The 18,894-nt window shown below is 41.1% G+C and overlaps 1 protein-coding gene across 3 annotated transcripts in view; it reads left to right on the top strand.

Moving 5' to 3' along the window:
- Positions 1-10,818: 10,818 nt before the first annotated feature.
- The window catches only part of nsfa (N-ethylmaleimide-sensitive factor a), a 46,491-nt gene continuing 38,415 nt past the window's right edge, over positions 10,819-18,894 (top strand). For 2 of the 3 annotated variants that reach the window (XM_012882908.3, XM_036148531.1), the window contains exon 1: positions 10,820-10,946. In XM_012882908.3, the coding sequence (XP_012738362.2) occupies positions 10,935-10,946 (12 nt within the window). In that variant the 5' untranslated portion in view covers positions 10,820-10,934. Of the gene's footprint in view, positions 10,947-18,894 lie in introns of all 3 variants that reach the window. The other variant, XM_036148530.1, reaches the window with a different exon arrangement.

Genomic DNA, 18,894 nt, shown 5'->3' with positions numbered 1-18,894 from the left:
ACAGGAATTAAATGCAAAGTCATGCTAGAAGGTTTGCTAACACATGAACATCCCCGAAGCGAGCAGAATTTCTCCATTAGCTAACACCCCTAAAGCTCTAAAGTTTAGAACCAAGACAGAGTAAATTCAACAAAGTGATCATCAGAGACACCACACACTAACTGGTTGGGCATTTAAATTAAATGAGAAATGCCAAACCAAGCTACTTATCTACTTAGCTAGTTACATTCTGAAGATCCAGATAGCTAACTAGCTAGTTAGCTAGCTAGTTGCTAGCCAGACCAGCAACTAGCCTACAAAGACTGCAAACAAGTTTGTGAATCATATTGATATCCATTGATTTTCAGTTTAAGAAACTATTGTGCCAAATCACAGCTGCCATTCCTTGATTGAACAATCTTTCTAGAAATATATTTTTATCTAGAAGAAGTTTTAGCTAGAATTACAGCTCTTCATGCCCCTTAGCAAAAAGTAGTTTATAAGTGTACTACGAGTATACTTACTTCATACTTAAAATGAGGCAATGTACTTGAAGGTTACATTTTATGAACTATATTTCACATACTTAACAATAGAATAGTGACCTATACTGAAAAGTATAAACAGAAGTCTGAATGCCCCCATATACTTGCGTGGACATGAGTCTGCTGATGTCCGTGCAGAGTCAGTGCAGACAAGTACATGCACAGCTCAATTTTTACGACCGTGGTGTCACACTATAAACTTTTCGTCGGTAGTCTAAAGTCTTTACATCAAACTGTTTCATAACTGACACCGAGTTTGATACACTGAGCTGCTCCAAGCAGGCGGTCGCAAGGACGCGCAGCATCGCAGTCTCTCTCTGTTCTCACTGACAGATGTGTGGTGGGAACCTGCTGGGAAAGAAACAGGTATAGGTGCTCTACTAGCTAATCAAACATTTGTCCCGCTGGTAGAAAGTGTGGAAATTGTTGGAAATTGGCACAAGAAATGTAAGCAATAGGTACGCTTGACTGTGAAGCATGAAACGTCCGCCGAGAGTCAGTGTGGAGCCCGCGCAGCTCAAAATATGCGTAAAGTTCCTGCGGAGTATGTGGGAATCTTAAGAATAACTACATTAATACTAAGACTTAAGCTTATACTTATGCTTAAAGCTATAAGTGAACTTGGAACTTGCCTGCAAAAAAAGCAGATTAATGTTTAACAAATATCTTCACAGCGATTTAGTTGTTCTGCAGCAAAGTGTGGACAGGCAGCCCCTCAGTAGGTTACTCAATACATAATGTATTGAGTAGTCAATACATTATGTATTCAGAAAAAGGAGGTTAAAAAATTAGATCTCTGTGGAAACTGCAGGCCTGTAAAAAGTCTGACTAATCCTGTCATTTGGACCGAATGGCAGAGTTGGATCAGAGTTTTGGTCCTGTTCTCACCCCCCTCTGTCCCTCAAGTTCCGGTAGTATCGCCTTATCTATTGGTTATCCCACATGACGATCATTCTGACGCACTCATGTAAAGCCACTGCGCGTGCACTTTCCTTGTTAGTTTCCGTTTGCTGGCTGCGCATGTGCACTTGTAGTGGTTATGTGGTTATGTATGCAGTTAGCATCGGTTATCTTTGGTGTTAGCCGTTCATTGTAGCTCCACTGCTCTCACCACTAACTAAATATGCCTGAAAGTTACAAGAAGCAAACCGCATACAAGTTTAAGAGAAGAAGAGGAAGGCCTCAGTAGAAAGAAATAAAACCACAGTGGATTTGGGAGATTTTTATTTTTCACACGTTCCCCCGTGAGGAGCAGAAGAGCAAGGTAAGACGGTCTTGCACATGCGCGGTTATTCAAAAAGGGACATGGGGAAACTTTCGGAAAAATTGCTGACTCTACTTTTAAGTATACTCAGTAAAATTAACTTCAAATATACTACTTTTTGCTAAGGAATGGTCTGTCACTCAGAATAAATAGGCACCCAGCTATATGGTGCTTTCAGTTTGCACTCAAAAGTACGGACATGTTCCATGTTGGGAAAATCAATGGGAACTGGTGAACAATGGAGGCCATGTGTGCAAATCATAGTGACAGCTCTAGTAATAATCAATTTATTTGCACTTCTGATGGTTTGTCAGTCATTCATCAGTACATACAGTGTTTTCATTCATATAATGTAATGATAACTTGTACTGCTTATAATAGTTAGTATGTGCCCACAAAGTACACCAGTTCTCAATTCCCACTTGTTTTCCAACTCTCAGGAGGAAGAAAGGTTAAATTCGGGATGACATTCCAGTTGGACCGAAACAGTATAATCTAAAGATAATTTTTTAACCAAACCATGTGAATGTCAGACTATGATTTCTGTCAGACAAGATGAGTGTTGATGTGTTTTTCCATGAAACAAAGAAAAGGATAGCTGAACATTTATCCCCTTTTTTTGCTTCGTGCTGCTCCCAGCTGTGAAGGGACGGTAACATAAGAGGCTCAAGGTGATTAAGCAACATCGATCATCTACAGGAAGGTTTCTGAGAGAGAAAAGTGTGACTTGGCCGTATCCGCCCACGTTCATGCTTTCATCGACGATCAACTCATTACAATGTGCCATATTTTATCTTGCGACACATACAAGACAAAAGCTATTGTGTGAGCTTCTAGTATGATGAAGTTGGAGCAGTTTTACTCCCTTTTTGTTTGTGACTCATGTTGTGTAAAGAAGAATATTTGTTGAACAAAAGTCAAGGCTACTAGTGTTACTAGAGTGCTAATGCTGCAATATGTTAATTATGTGGATGTATGAATATGTATGTGAGAAATACGAATTATTTGATCAACTGTTAGAATGACTTTATATAAAACTATTTCCAAGCACTGTGTTTTTTTGTTTAATTTCAGGTCATGGGATTTTTATTTTCATGAGCAGACAACATTTTCAGAGTTTGGCCACACGAGGGTGACAGGAAGTCCTTGAAGGAGCACATTTAGGCATCAAAAGTCTCAGGATACATACAATAACACAAAAAATTTAGTTCAGTTAAAGTCTCTAATACCTCGACGGCACCGAATGTAGAAACGGAATAAACTACAATAGGTCCATCAGAAAAAGGCAGGATTTTCATGCTGCGTATTCTGTTCATACAAAACATCTATATTTATTTTTGCTATTTAATAATTAAGTATTTAATGGGTCAGTCACCACACCCTGAATTAGTTCAAGCTGTCTGTCTTATTCACCAAACAAACGTTAAACAAAGTCGGCAGGTAAGTGATCCGATCAAGAGGGCTGGATTTAATTGGGTTTGTAGTTCAGGTCAACCAATCAGATGTTAGAATCAGTTTAAAGACCTACAATGACTGTTGAAATTATTTTTTTCACACAGCAACACAGAAGTCGTAAAATAATAAACACTGAAATAATTTTATACACCTTTCCTTTGAATACATTAAATTTTGAATAATCTGCAATTTATTTATCTTTAAAAAAAACTCTAAATCAAATTTATTGTGTTCAGTTTTTCTGGATTGTGCCCCTTTTGCCCCACCATAGTTTTGTTTTTAGCAAGCTTTGTCCTGACAAGCAACTGAAACAAGAGGAAAAACAATCTTCTCAACCTTCATTATTTAATTTTTTTGACTCACTTGGCAGTTTTTACAGTGACCCCTTCAGGATAAAAGTGTTTTTGACAACTGAGCTGTTCGAAATTTTGTCTTTGCTGCTGTTTTAAAAGGTCAACTCAAATGCTGCAGTAATGTACGTACAAAGTTGATTCTTAAAAAAAGTTAAACCTCCAAGCGAACTCAAATAAGATGCAGAATGGATGTCTCTGTCCCTGAGTCACAAAGGGTTTAGTAAGGAATCAGGCACAGTGAAAAGCTGTGGTCTAACTAAGCATTGATTGAAATAAAAGTCATTGTAACGGTTTCATCAAGATAATAAAACAATGATTTTTAAGGTATCACTTCAGATGAATTTTGTGGCAAATAATTCAAAGCACCAACATGGCCATTTCACTGACCAAAGGACATTTGATGTGTTTTAATCATCAGTTATAAATCATTATTCTTCTTAGCTGCTGATGCTATGTTTTGCATTAGCATCATGATATTTTGAATGTCATGACTGAACCAAAAATGTGCAATTGATTTTTTTGAAAAGATCCAACTAACACTAATCAACACACCAAAAATAAGTAAAAAATAAATTGAAAATAAAAAAACACCTGCAAGATGTAGGCTTTATATACAATTCACAGGATCAGAGCAAACACAAGCTGTAATCATTTTTGATTGACATGGAGCCTGGCACAACAATAGACTGTGCTTTGCAGAAGTGCTAATGCTTAAACAAATGTTGTCATATTACCGCCACAGATTAAACTCTGATGCATTTAAAAGGAAATCCAGAGTAGCTAGTTACCTTCAGACGTCGCCTAGATTGTGAATAGACAGAATATGCCTATGCATAGTTTAATTTCAGTATAAATCCAGCTATTCTGTTTCTGGCCTCAGAGGTTTGTTAGAGAACATTAGAGAACAAATGGTATTGTGAAGACCAAGGAACCCAACAGGTGGAAAGCTGTGGATATTCTTAAAGCCTGGTTAGGTTATAACACTCTCGTGATAATGCCATGTGTATTTTTGTGCATGCATAAGGCTCTTTCCAGAAATGTAGATCTGCACTAGCTGCAGTTCTCACACCTGACTGCAACTCCCCCATCAGACTGCAGTTGGTAAAAAGAGCTGCCTGACGACTGGTCTTCACCTGATGATCTGTCCAAGGGGAAGCCCCCCAGTTATTTTGTGCTTGTTGACTGATTAATGCCTTTGACGTCGTAACTCCTTCTGTCCCCTGTGCCTTCCAGGTTGAACTCGCTGTTGGTTTCCTTTCCAATGCATGACCTCTCAAGCCACTTCCTTGATGTGATGATCATTCCTTGAAAACTTACCCTGTCCATGAATTTATTTCACAGCTCAACTGTTCAAAGTAAAAGCTTGCCTGTCTGCCCTCTGACATCCTGCAACACCCAACTCCTCCCCAGATATGTCAACTTATCACCCTGTGACAATTTGATGCCTCCTCCAGAGCATTAACCAGTTGCTAAAATCCATAAGGCAAAAAAAAAATCTCTTAATTTACATACTCTCTATTCTTTCTACCTAGCCTAGCTGCTCCCCTGTCAGTTTCCCCGCAATAAAGATTTGGAATGTGCATAGCAAAATTGTATATTATTGTGAGCAAACCTCTTACTGTTCTATTCCTGATTCTGTGAAATGATTAATGCATGTAGGCCAGGAAACAAAACATGAATATAAAAAAAACAATACCCCAGATTTTAAAAAGTATAATTTTCCTTGTATTTTTTTCTCCTTGGTCTTTATATCACATAAAACTAAATAAAACACCTTTGTGGGAGTAGCATGAAGAAATGTGCCACAACATGAAAATTCAAGTACCCATCTTTGCTCAAACAGTCATTCTCTGCTGTTCTGCCAGCAGCAGTGCATTGGGTCTGAGTTGGATTTCCTCAAATCCCAGATCTCCTGTCCATGAAAGGCAGTGTTGAAAAGTTGAAAGCAAATGGTGAAAGACTATACTCCAAGTTCACTATGAAATCTATAAAGAGAGACTCTACAGATATAACTGAAAAGTGCCTTATTTGCCACAGTCAACAGGTTAACAAATGCTCCTGTGACCGTGGCTTCTGAACTCCATTCCAGTAGGGCCCGCAAAGAATTAGCTGACTTCTTCACCGTGAAAATCCAAGAGATTAGAGGGGCAGTCTGAACATCCTGTAATGATCTTGGCACTGCTGCTGGTCTGATCAGTCACTCAGCACACCTGCTCAGCTCCACCCTGCCTGCAATCAGCATTCACCGGTTCTACCTGTTTTCACCACCATATAATCAGCCTTCAGACCAGCCATCAGTGCCAGATTGTCTCTAGCCATCCCGGTGAGATTTATCCAGCATTCTGATTCTGTCTGTCTGCCTACCTGCCTGTAATTCGACCTGTTCTGCCTTTGAATCCGAGCCTGCCTAACCCTTGTTCTGATACTGTCTGCCTGTCTGGGCGTCTGACCCGATTCACCCCTGGATTGCCTTGCCTGCCCAACCTGGACTGCCTGCCTGTGAGCACGTCACTCTCCGCTTGTGAGTAACTGAGCCTGTCTAACTCCTGTGATTCTCTGAACCCAGCCTCTTTTTGGACCTGGACCTGGACCAGACCCCGATCCCGTTTCTGGACTTCCCCTTTTGGATTGTTCTCTGGACCTCTGCTTCCACGGCTGCGACCCCGGTCTGTCCTTGGAAAAATTAGTTTGGAAAGCCCTTCAAGCCCCACCGGCCTGCCTGTCAGCCAGCCCACCTGCCTGTGACTCTGAATGCCCTGCCAACAAGCCTGCCAGTGATCTACCCCCACTACTCATGCGTCACTCAAGTCACCAAGATCACTAATCTGCTGTCTCTGCCTCCAAGGCAGTCCCGCGAGTTGCCGAGCTCCCGCCTTCAATAAACAGCTTTCTAACGTCACTGACTTGTCTTGGTTGTGTACTGGGTCCTCCCTCGGAACATTATACATCAATGTCAAATTCGGAACCAAAGCTGTCTCCAACTAGAACTGATCTTCACAAAATGTCCCAATTCACCCAAATAAGCTACAAAAGCTTAGAGGAAATGGTTCACCACCTAAGTTCCTCCTCCTGCTGCCTTGATGTTTCTCCCACAGCTTTCTTTAATAAAGTTTTGCCTGTCATAATGTCTTATTTGACTCAGAAAATAAACATGTCCCTCTGTCAGGTGTTTTCCCTCAGTCTCTAAAAACAGCAATTATCAAACCACTGCTGAAAAAGAACAATTTGGACAAACTACTGCTGCAAAGTATAGGCCCATCTCAAACCTCCCCTTTATTAGTAAGATTATTGAAAAAACTGTGTTTCAACAATTAAACACCTTCTTATCAATGACCAGCCGCTTTGATGTTTTCCAGTCTGGTTTTCATACTCACCACAGTACAGAGACAGCCCTTCTCAAGATGTTTAATGTCATCCATATAAATGCAGACTGTGGAAGAACCAAAGTGCTGGTACTACTGGACCTCAGTGCAACTTTCAACACTGTTGATCACTCCGTTCTGTTAGAACACCTGGAAAACTGGGTCAGCTTGTCTGGTACACCACTGGACTGGTTTAAATCCTACTTAAAGGACAGGGACATTTTTTGTGTCAGTAGGTAACTTTACATCAGAAATGACAAAAACAACATGTGGGGTTCCCCAAGGGTCGATCTTGGGTCCCCTCCTATTCAATATCTACCTGCTCCTTCTAGCTAAGATCATAAAAAATTACAACATCAGCTAACATAACTACGCAGATGACACACAGCTCTACATCATCATTCACCAGGTGACTATGAACCCATTCAAGCACTGGGCAAATGCTTGGGGAAAAAATCAATGCATGGATATGCCAAAATTTTCTACAGTTGAATATAAAAAACTGAAGTAATAATTTTTGGACCAAGAGAGGAGCGATCGAAGGTTAGCACACAGCTTCAGATGCTTCAGCTATAGACCTGCTATAGGCCTGAAATCTTGGTGTAGTGATGGACTCAATCCCTTCAAAAGCATCTAAAGACAATTATAAAATTGTCCTTCCATCACCTGAAGAACATTTCAAGGATTTAAGGACTAATGTCTCAGCAGGATCTGGAAAAACTATTCCATGCATTTATCTTTAGTCAAATCGATAACTGTCATGGTGTCTTCACAGTTCTGCCCAGAAAAATCGTTCAGACAGCTGCAGCGGATCCAGAACGCTGCTGCCAGTGTCCTCAACAAAGACTACAAGAGTAGAGCACATCAACTCAGTTCCTAAGTCCTTACGCCGGCTCCCTGTATCTCAAAGAATTTACTTTAAAATACTCCTGTTAGTCTATAAAGCCCTGAATGGCTTTGCCCCTAAATGCATTACAGACTTGTTATCAGTGTATCAACACTCCAGACCACTCAGGTCTTCTGGCTCAAATCTACTCTGCATACCCAGAACCAGAACCAGAACCAGACATGGAGAAGCAGCATTTAGTTGTTTATGCTCTACATATCTGGAACAAACTCCCAGTAGTCTGTAAAAGTTCTGAAACCATGAGTTCCATTAAATAAAGGTTGAAACCTATTTGTTTAAAGTTTCCTTTGAATGCTAATGTTTTATAATTATTTTACCATCCACCTCTTTTTTCTACATATTTCAGTTAGTGTTTGGTTTATGTATAGATTACCTGTGTTTCATGCCTTTCTAGTTTCTGTTTATTATCCCGGATGGTTTCTGTTCAGTCCTCACTGGATCCTTAGTTAACCTTATTTAACCCTAGTCAACCTGTTAGTTTCTACGGTCTGTAACTTGACCTTGAAGGCTTCTGTTCATTAAAGTTTCTTACCCTTTTGATTGCTCTGCGTCGCCTTTGTTGCACTGACACCTACTTCAACAAACCCACTGTCATCTGAACAAAACAGATGTCACAACTTGCTTAAGACCCAGGTGGATGCCTCAACAATCAACTGGGTCAATGACTACCTGACATACAGAACACAATTTGAGGCATTAAAGGGTATTTCAGAATCAAAATCAGAAACAGAATCTTCTTTTTTGCCAGGTATGTGTACACATATGTGGAATTTGGCTCTGGATTGTACAATGCTCACAATGTACTTACTTATTGTTATGCTCAGAAAAACCAGGGAACCGGATATTCAAACTGGATACAGCTTTGAGTTATTAACTGATAAACAGAAATAATGCCCTGGTGTAGGCTAGCAAACCTCTGCAGAACTCAGGAGAAACAGAGGGCTGAAAGGCGGAAGTGGCTGATGCTATAAGCAGGTCCTAAAGCCTCATACACAAAAAGGCAGATTTATGATGAAAGCTTATGAGGGCCAGGATTGTGGTTGTGAAAACAGTCCAGTTTGTGTCCATAAAGCACAAAGCTGATGAGGTGTCCAAAAGAGAGCAAGACGAGACAGAGAATTCTCAGAAATGCAGAACTTGGTCAGAAACAAGGCAGGTCAGGCAAGCAGTGCTGGACATCTACTCACAGTTAAGCTGTCAAATAATTTGGCAACAGGGGTCTCTGCAGCCTCAAAATATAAAGGCATGTAGGTGTAGAGGGTTGGCTTGATAAGCTGCTGGAAGACATGCAGAACATGACACGTTAAAACAAATCATGCACAGTTTGCAGTGTAGAAAACAGACAAACTGTAAGGCTCATCCTGAATTCCACAACCATCTACACAGTTTTGAGCATGTTACACTTCAGGCACTCTGGCTGCATCAGAGAGCCAGCTCATCAACCTCCTCTCTGTAGGCTGACTCCAAAAACAGAAAGACAGTTGTCAGCAAACGTCAGGAATTTGACAGATGGGTCTCCTCAGGGGCAATCATTGGTGCAGAGGGAGAAGAGTAGTGGGGTGAGCACTCAGCCCTAGGGGTAGCTTGTGCTAATAGTCCGGGTGCTGGATGGGATGCTAGCCTAATCTGCAGATTCCTGTTAGTCAAGTTTAGGATCCACTGACAGGTAGAGGCTGGCATGGTTAGCTGGGTGAGTTTGGTGCTGAGGATGTGCGGGATGATGGTGTTCCACACCAAGCTGAAGTCCATGAACAGGATCCTTGCATAACTGTCTGGAGTGTGGAGGTGTTGGAGGATGTAGTGCATTACCAAGTTGACTACATCATCTACTCATTTGTCAGTCCTGTGATGTCCTTCAGGTGGGTCAAAACCAATCTTTAAAAGGACTTCATCGCTACAAACGTGCAGTCATTTAGTCCAGAGATAGAAGATTAAGGATATATAGGAAAATGGGGGCCAGCTGGTCTGTGCAGATTATCTAGCCAGATGATGACACACCGTCGGGACAAGGAGCCTCTATCAATAACTTAAAAAAGCTCAATTAGTTGAAAAATCAGATAGCACTGGAAAAACAGATAGTTGCTTTGATACCATAAAATAATGTCTTTGCTCACGATCTGTTAAAATAACTTTTGTGACGTTAAAGCGACAGCTTCAGTTCTGACTAAGGCAGAGTTTAGAGCTCCATTTAAGAAAAACAAAAATAACAACAAAATAAACAAAAACATTATTATTATTATTATTATTATTATTATTATTATTATTATTATTATTATTATTATTATTATTATTATTATTATTATTAATAATAATAATAATAACTCTGAATTCGCATTTGTAATCTGGCCAGAATTTAAACCACCTTCGTCTGTTGAATCTGGTCCAGTGTCCTGTGAAGGGAGGAATGGGAGGTTTTCTAACAACTAAGTGATCTTCCTGGTAAGATAAGACATGTGCGATGTATCTTAGGTTACTTGAAGAGTTTTAGTAAGTGGCAATTATTTCATGATTCCTTCACTTGAACCAAATTGGGTGTTTCTTCTTCCTACTCAAGGGAGAATATGAAATATCAACAAAATAAAGCTCACGTATGTCATCATTAAACAATCGACCGATCAAAAGTGTCCCTTTTACCCCAAGTTTGTATCTAAGTTAGAAAAGACAAGGCCTAAGGGGTGTTGTCCGTGGTGCTGACTGTAGCCTCCGCAGCTTTTGTTATTACTACGTCGCAGACCCACGTGACTGATGAACACATGTTGGGCCAGCAGCCTGGCTCTGTCTGTGGTGCTGAAATAGACAACCAAACAAAAAAAACTCCACTCCGGCACTGCACCCGAACTTCTCCTTGTGCTGCAGTGGGGATCGGTTAGTTATGGTAGGACGATGTATCTATTCTGACGCATCCCGCCCCTCTTGCCCCCTTTGGCACGCTTCCGCTCCAACCGACCAATCAGAGCGATGCGTTGCAGCTTATAAAGCATCTGCAGTTGAGCCGTTCACCCCTCCGTCCCCGCTGTCCTATGAATCATTGAACCGAGCTGCTTCCCCAGATCTACCGCGACCGTAAAGATGGCGAACCGGGTAAGAGTATTTTCATTTCTCCCGCTGTGAGAAACAGAATCAGACGGTGTTTGTGTGGAAAACCGAAATAGAAGGCTTACCCACGGCGCAAAATGTCGGTTAAGCCTAATCTCCCGTTAACCTAGACGTGTACACCAGCCTCGTTTCGGAAGAATGTCACCGTGACTGCAGAACGGACGGAGATGCGACGTTATCTCCCAGTCCAGTTTACCTGAGCATATGTGGGCACATTTGGGCCAGGTCTGCGTACTCTCATCCGGCTAACAGCTGCCAGTATCGCCGGAAATTCAAGGCTTGTCCTTGAGTCACCGTTGCTGCCTGACATGCAGCTCCCTGGGCGATCACGGAATAACGAGGCAGGGGGCTTTTTTAATGGAAAACCGTGCGCCCAATTACGAACAGAATGCGTTAATACTGCCTCCAATCTGCAGCCCCGTGGCGCTACCGGAGCTGTACAGCAGTGCGTGGCTGACTGCTGGCTTGTGCGTTTTGATTTGGCTGGTTTTGTGCAGCCCGTCGATGCACAAGGGACCTGATGTTAAAGGTAGCTGGTGTTAAACCTGCCATACTAGCCGTTCATCACAAGACCTTCCTTGTGGCCCACACCAGTGAACGGGTGGTTTCATTTCACGAGACAGTCTTGATATTTTTCTCAAATCCTCGCAGTAACGCGATCTTTCTGAAGGGTTTCGTAATTGTCCCTGTTTTCCACGTACAAGCTGGCTTGATATGTAGCTACTTAATGTACTCTAGTAGAATATTTATCTGCTTTCCCTTTGGGTGTAATAAACTAGACGTATTAAACTAGACGTATTAAACATATATATATATATATATATATATATATATATATATATATATATATATATATATATATATATATATATATATATATATATATATATAAGTGGAATGAGCTTCCCTGTTCTTGTGAAAGTAAATCTCCCCCAAAGCAGCATTGCTGCTGAAAGGTGAACCTCGACCCCACTCTGAAGTCTTCTACAGCCTCCAATAGGGGGTATTTGTATTTTTCTCCAAGCTTGCAGGAAAAAAGGCCTGCCCACATCATGATATTACCTCAGTCGTATTTTATGGTGACATGATGCATTCAGGGTCATGTACAGTTTTAGTTTTCCATCACACATAATATTTTGGATGTGGGTCAAACAAAAAGCTTAATTTGGGTCTCACCTTACCAGATTACCTTCTTCCACATGTTTGCTGTGTCCCTTACATCATTTGTAGCAAACTCTGAATGGAATCTTGTGTCTGTCTTTTAAAAATGTCTTTCTTTTAGAAAATCTTCCATAAAGGCCAGATTTGTGGAGCGCATGACTGATAGTTGCAGTGTCAACAGATTGTGCCCCTGAGCTGTGGCATTTTTATTGCTGGCTCCGGGAACATATGCTAAGTAATTATATCTATTTAGGAATTTCTAAAATGTGATTGGAGGGGAATAAACAATAAAAACATATGTGGTACTGTTACACATGTTAGCTTGTGACCTTGAAGGCGTTCTAACCCTCAGGTGTGGGAGTCCACATATTTTCATTTTGCTGTGTTAATAATGCAATGCCACCTTGAAATCATTGAGACTCTTGCACAAGACGTGCTTCTGTTCTACTTTAATCTGTGACGTGTCAGATTTTCATCCTCATTTTATAAGTGCATACAGAATGCACTGTCATGATGCTAACAGCTGTGGCAATACAGTTTGGGGTGGGTGGGGGTGCTGTTTGCACCAAGATGTTCATTTTCATCCTAGAGGAGATTTATGACTCAAGCATTACATTTACAGAAGCCACGCTTCATCTTTGGCCTAGTACAATTTTCAGTTTAAATGATTAAATATTACCATATTTGGTGTGTTAAAAATAAACAAAATAAGTATAAGGCTCAACAGAACTACCTGTACTCCAAGAGACTTCTTCGGTGTGAAGAGTTACTGATAAACTCCGCCCTCTAAGCTGTACCGTGGCATAGTGGCTCAATGAGTTGATTGGGACAATCAAAACTTGTGCTCGCATGTAAAGGGGGTTGATCAGGCTAGTAACCGGTCGTTAGTGCACTGATGGCTGCCTGTTGTTCCCAGGTGGCTGAGTCATAAGCGCAATAACAGTATTGTAAGAAGGGGACAAGTGATATTGGAGACCTCCACCCCTTCACAACAGGAGATTTCTCTTCACAAAAATGGCTCGTTTACTCCCCTTTCAAACCAGAATTCCTTTGGGATGAACCAGTCTTTGCCCTAATGTGTTTTGGGGTTTGAAAGCTACTGACGTCATGTTTAGAAAATTAACGCCTAAGTTTCTCTGAAGCTCCTGCAATGCTGCTCTGGGTTTGGGGTCTTCTTTTTTTACCAGATGGCTGGCTGGAGTCCTGTTTGGGTTTCTTCTCTGCTTTGAGGAAAGCCTAGTTGGGATAACCACATTGCCCCAGGGACTGTGCGATTTCTCCCTGGCTCCTGAGTTTGTGGGGACAAGTCCTGATGACTCCTAACTTTGTCTCCAGTGGGTGATGGGAGTTGAACCACAAGTACTGGTCTGTGTGGGTGGGTTTGTGGTACATGTCCAGTTCTAATAGGTCTACTCCACTCCACAATGCACGCTTTGAGGGTTTTTCGACAGGCTTTAATCCCCTACCAAGGTTTTTTTGCACCTTATCTAGAGATAGTACAGTGGTTATCAAGTAGAGTAGAACTCTTAAGTGAGCTAGTCAGTGATTGGCCATTGCGGTAGCCAGCGAGCCAGCCAGCTGACAGTGGAACAGGTGGGGTGGAAATCAACCATCATCTACCAGTTCAGTACTACGGAGAAAGAAACACTGGATTGACTACACTGTAAAAGTTGTTCTTCATGGCCGCTGATCTAACCATTGTCGTGTGTGTGCGGCAGAGGGCAGAGCTGCCTTCTGTGGGAGAGGGACCACCACGCAATGCTCCGCTGCATAAATACATACTGACTCAGCGAAACAACTTTGACACAGCGAAACCTCAACACAGCTTTGCTTTTTGGAATATATCTTTATTGCCATGTTGAAGCTGGTCTTTTCATTGGGCCGTCCACTTCTTGAATATACCTTGATATAAACTGTTTAATTGCAGTCCTGGCAGTATGTCCAGTATGTTGTCTATCTCCCTTCCAGGATTATTTGTATTCATTCTTTTTATCAACAACTCTTGCCCAGAAGCTTCCCCAGAGCATGATGCTGGCATCACAATTTCTAGTTATAATGTTACTGTGGGAATGGTGTTTTGGAATGACGTGTAGTGTAGGTTTTCTACCACACACAGTGATCTGCATGTAGGGAGAAAAGCTCAATTTCTGTTTTATCTGACCTGTAATGCCAGAGCAGGCAGAGAACCTGATATCCAAACCAGACATGCTTTTGCACTTTTAAAGGCTTATTCATAAGACCAGAAACCTGGTGGAAACAGGAAACCCTCAGCAGGAAAAAGCAGAAACCTGACAATGCGGAGTGCAGACTGCTCATAGCAGCAGGGCTGAGGCTATATCTCAGTCCGCAGAACAGGTTTGGATCATACACATAGAAGCTGGACTGGGCAGATAGATCTGATGGGACTTGGCAAGGTTCATGGTTGTAGTTCAGTGCAGGTCGTGTCCAGAGTACAGAAGGCAGCAGTAGATGTCCGACAAGGGTAAGAGAAGAAAGGAGAATTCAAGAGGACGTAGTCGAGGTCAGAACTTTGAGTCAGGTAGTCAAAAATGCTGGACATCTACTTGCACTACAGCTTTCAATAATCTGGCATCCACTATCTGTGGAGGCTCGGTATTTAAAGGCAGATAACCAGCTGCAGGAGATTGTCTTGATTACACTGCAGCAGCAAAGCTCACAGCCGAGCCAGAATCATCACATGACCAGAACACTTTCTTCCAAATGCTTACCGAGTTAGCTGGTTGGCTGGTGGAAGCCTGCAAACAGGACTCCTCATAGCTTTGTTTCGACAATCACTTTCTTTACAGGGGTCTCTGTGACTCAAGAACCCTTGTCTTGCAATTGGAAAACTGAAGATTAAATTCCGGCTTCTTCCTGCCATATATTTATGTGCTCCTGGGAAAGGCACCTAACAACAATTTACGCATAAATGTGTGCCATCCACAGATTGCTCCAGCTGAGCTGTGGATCTCTACAGCTCTTCCAGAGTTACCATTGGCCTGTTGGCTTCTTCTCTGATTAATGCTCTCCTTGCCCATGCTCTCCATTTTATGTGAGGAAATGGAATATTTTAGTTATTTATGATGTTTTTCATATTTCAACAAGAGCCTGGACATGTTTGTGCATGTGTAATTTTGGGTTTGTTATTTACGGACATCCAGGCTAAGTCAAAGGTATCCACCGGCATACTGCTTTCAGAAGTTTTTTCAAGCCTCTCCCTCTGTTGGCCATCTGAGCAAGTACTGCTGCTGGCTGTCCTATGACTTGTCAACAGGAATCAGTGGAAAGCCACCAGTTATGCACACTGACAGCTTGATGACCTCAACGGCAGTCTAAAAAAAAGAAACTCACGTGAGGCCACGAGTATAAATTAGGATTTTGTTTTTGTAGATTTTATAGACAAATAATACAGAGCATAGAGTTTTATGCTGAGGAGAAGTCCGTTTTCAACTCTACCCTAAAAAGTTGGAATGTACCAGAATGTTTTCCAGGAAGCATTTGTAGCACATATTTTGGTGCAACAATTAAAAGCTGAAATGACCACATACAGTGGGGCAAAAGGTATTTAGTCAGCCACTGATTTAGGTTTGGACACACTGTAGCTGGTATTTTGGCCCATCCCCCCATGCAGATTTCCTCTACAGCAATGATGTTTTGGGGCTTTCACTGGGCAACACGTACGTTGAACTTCCTCCACAAATTTCCTATGGGGTGTAGGTCTGGAGACTGGCTAGTCCACTCCAGGACCTTGAAGTGATTTTTACACAGCCACTCCTTCGTTGCCCGAGCGGTGTGTTTGGGATCATTGTCCTGCTGGAAGAAAAGGAGGTTTTGACCTAAAGTTTCACGATACTTGCCCCGTTCATTCTTGCCTTAAGATGGATCAGTCACCTTGTCCCCTTAGATAAAAATAAAATAAAATAAATAAAAACTGCCCAAAAGCATGATGTTTCCACCCCCATGCGTCACGGTAGGTATGGTGTTCTCGGGATGCAACTCAGAACCTTTTGGCACAAACTCAACTCGTTGTGTTTTGAGGAAGAAGAATGCTATTTTAGTTTCATCTGACATCATGATATTCTCCCAATCCTCTTCTGGATCATTCAGATACTCTCTGGCAAACCTCTGGTGGTCCTGAATCTGTACTGGCATAAGCGGGGGACTCGCCTGGCACTGCAGGATTTGAGTCCCTCTTGGCATTCTGTAGTCTTTGTTGCTTTGGTCCCAGCTCTCTGCAGGTCATTTGATCCCTCCATGTAGTTCTAGGAGTTTTGCTCACCGTTCTCATGACAGTTTTGACTCCCTTGGATGAAATCTTGTGTGGGGCCCCAGAGATTATCAGTGGTCTTGTATTTCTTCCAATTTTTTTTTACAATCACTCCCACAGCTGATTTATTCATACCAACGTGTTTGGCTATTGTAGACTCACTCTTCCCAGCCTGGTGCAGATCTATAATATTCTTCCTGGTGTCCCTTAACAGCTATTTGGTCTTGGCAAAGGTTGAGTTAGGAGTCTGCCTATTTGAGGCTGTGGACAGGTCTTTTATACAGGTAACAAGTTCAAACAGGTGCCATTAATACAGCTAACAAGTGGAAAACAGGAGAGGTTATTAAATAAGACTTTACAGGCCTGTGATTGCATGAAATTTTGCTTGTTTGTGGGTGACCAAATACTTATTTTCCACCATAATTAACAAATAAATTCTATAAAAATCCTACACTGTGATTTCCTGGATTTTTCTCTCTCAATTTGTCTCTAGTTGATGTGTACCTGTGATGAAAATGACATACATCGCTCATCTTTCTAAGTAGGAGAACTATTACAATCAATGGCTGACTGAATATTTTTACCTACCTGTATTTAAAATGAATAAGTGTGACATTTTAATTTATGAACCAATGGATAAGGTTCAACCGGTTTTTAAAAGAGGGGGCATTTTAAGGAATGTAAAAGAACCAAGTCCATTTTTATGATATATAGCTAAACCCATTGTCCAAACTGAGGCAGACTTTGTATGTTATCCTAGAGTTTCTTTCCTTTCTAAATCAATATTTCAGACGCTGCAACCATCAAAACCAAACAAGTGGGTGGAATTTTGGACCAAATCACTACATCTAACTTCTTAATGTATAAATATATTTTGAGGATGTTTATATTTTATTTCTGGACAGAAGAGTTAAAGCCGCTTTCACCCTTTTTCTTCCATATGATAGTTGATCTGTTTTATCTGAGTCTCAGTGGGAAGAATTGTTGTAAAGGCTCTAGTCTTCCTACATCTAGGAGTAGGTGTGGATAAGTCATCTAACCATTAGCCAGATACACCCATTGTTTGTATGAAGGCTTACTTTATATATGTGCAGTTTATAAAATTCATGGCTTATTGGACATCAAATTTTGTACGTGGCCTTGTCAGATGTTTGGAATGGCAAAGTTATGTTGTTATTCATCTAAGGAAGTGTATCATCATACAATAATAAAATTGATGGCAGCCTGGACAGGTCGCCAGTCTGTCACAGTCTAAATAAATATATTAAAATATTAAAATATATTTATTATATATTTATATATTTATTATATATATCATATGTTATTTAATTTTAAAATATTAAAATTGAGTTATTGTGAGCTGTTTAGCAAAAATAATCACACTATGTAATGTGTAACTTGTTCTCTGATTTGTCTCAATTTGTTTGAGAGCAATATGTGTTTTGGCGACTTTGTACTGAAGGGATGCGCAACCCCGCAAAAATGACACAATGCTAATTTCTTTAAAGTCAGAATCACCTATACCTATTGTACATGCTGTTGTTGAGCCTGTACCCAAAAGAGAAGAAGGAGCTGAGAATTATTCTCACCACATCAGGAAGCCCCCTCCATAGCTGTCTAAGAAAGTTAGTGATTTTATTTAGAGCAATCAAGTCAGGGCACCACCTGCTTATTAGGCTTTAACAGGCAAACAGCTCTCAGTCTCTTTTAGTCGTTGTTTTATGAATACCTGTCTGGTGAGGTGTTATAGAACAATAAAGAAGTGAATTCATGCACTGGCAGTCTCAGACAGCAAACACTGCACACTAGCGCTGCAGCTAACAATTATTTTGGTTATATTGTATCGATTATTCTTACGATTGTTTGAGTAATCGGAATTTAAAGATTGTCACATTCTGCAGATATTTCATTTAGTAACTGCTTAACTACTTTTATGAGTAATAGAAATACATGAAAAAGAAAATGAAAGTGAATAAATAAAGCATGACGACCCACCAGGCTTATAATACGGTGGGGAAACCTTGAAGCCACTTCAGTCCTGCTTCACACAGAGCGATACTGAACTGAAAATAGAATCTGCAGGTATTTTCTGATAAACGTCATGGATTTGTGTATAAATTGAAAGTTTTTCAAATTGCTTGCAATGGTACAGTGGTGCGTGGGTGCTTTCAAGGACAGCCTGATTAACTGGGTGGTGTTAAGATCAATAACTGGAGATTGGGAGGCATCGGCTGTTACTGTTAGCAAGGGAGGAAAAATGTTGTTTGATGCAAAGAGTGGGCGGTAGAAGCTAGAAGCTGGTTTAATTTGTGTCTCTCCTTCTCTGTAGTCTCGCCTGTTATGCTGTTTAATGAAGTGAGCAGAATATGGCTTTAAATATCCCAGTAGCTCAGCCATTTATTCCTCTAAGACCATTTTTCTATAGCTTGCTAGCTGTTTCCATGTTCATGTTTCAGCACCCAAACTCAAACTCTGGAGAAAAAAACCTTTCTGCAGATAAAGCTG

The sequence above is a fragment of the Fundulus heteroclitus genome, chromosome 16 (genome assembly GCF_011125445.2).
Source record: "Fundulus heteroclitus isolate FHET01 chromosome 16, MU-UCD_Fhet_4.1, whole genome shotgun sequence".
Lineage (NCBI taxonomy): Eukaryota > Metazoa > Chordata > Actinopteri > Cyprinodontiformes > Fundulidae > Fundulus > Fundulus heteroclitus.
Note: the sequence above shows the minus strand (reverse complement) of the source record. Positions and strands in the feature narration are given on the sequence as shown.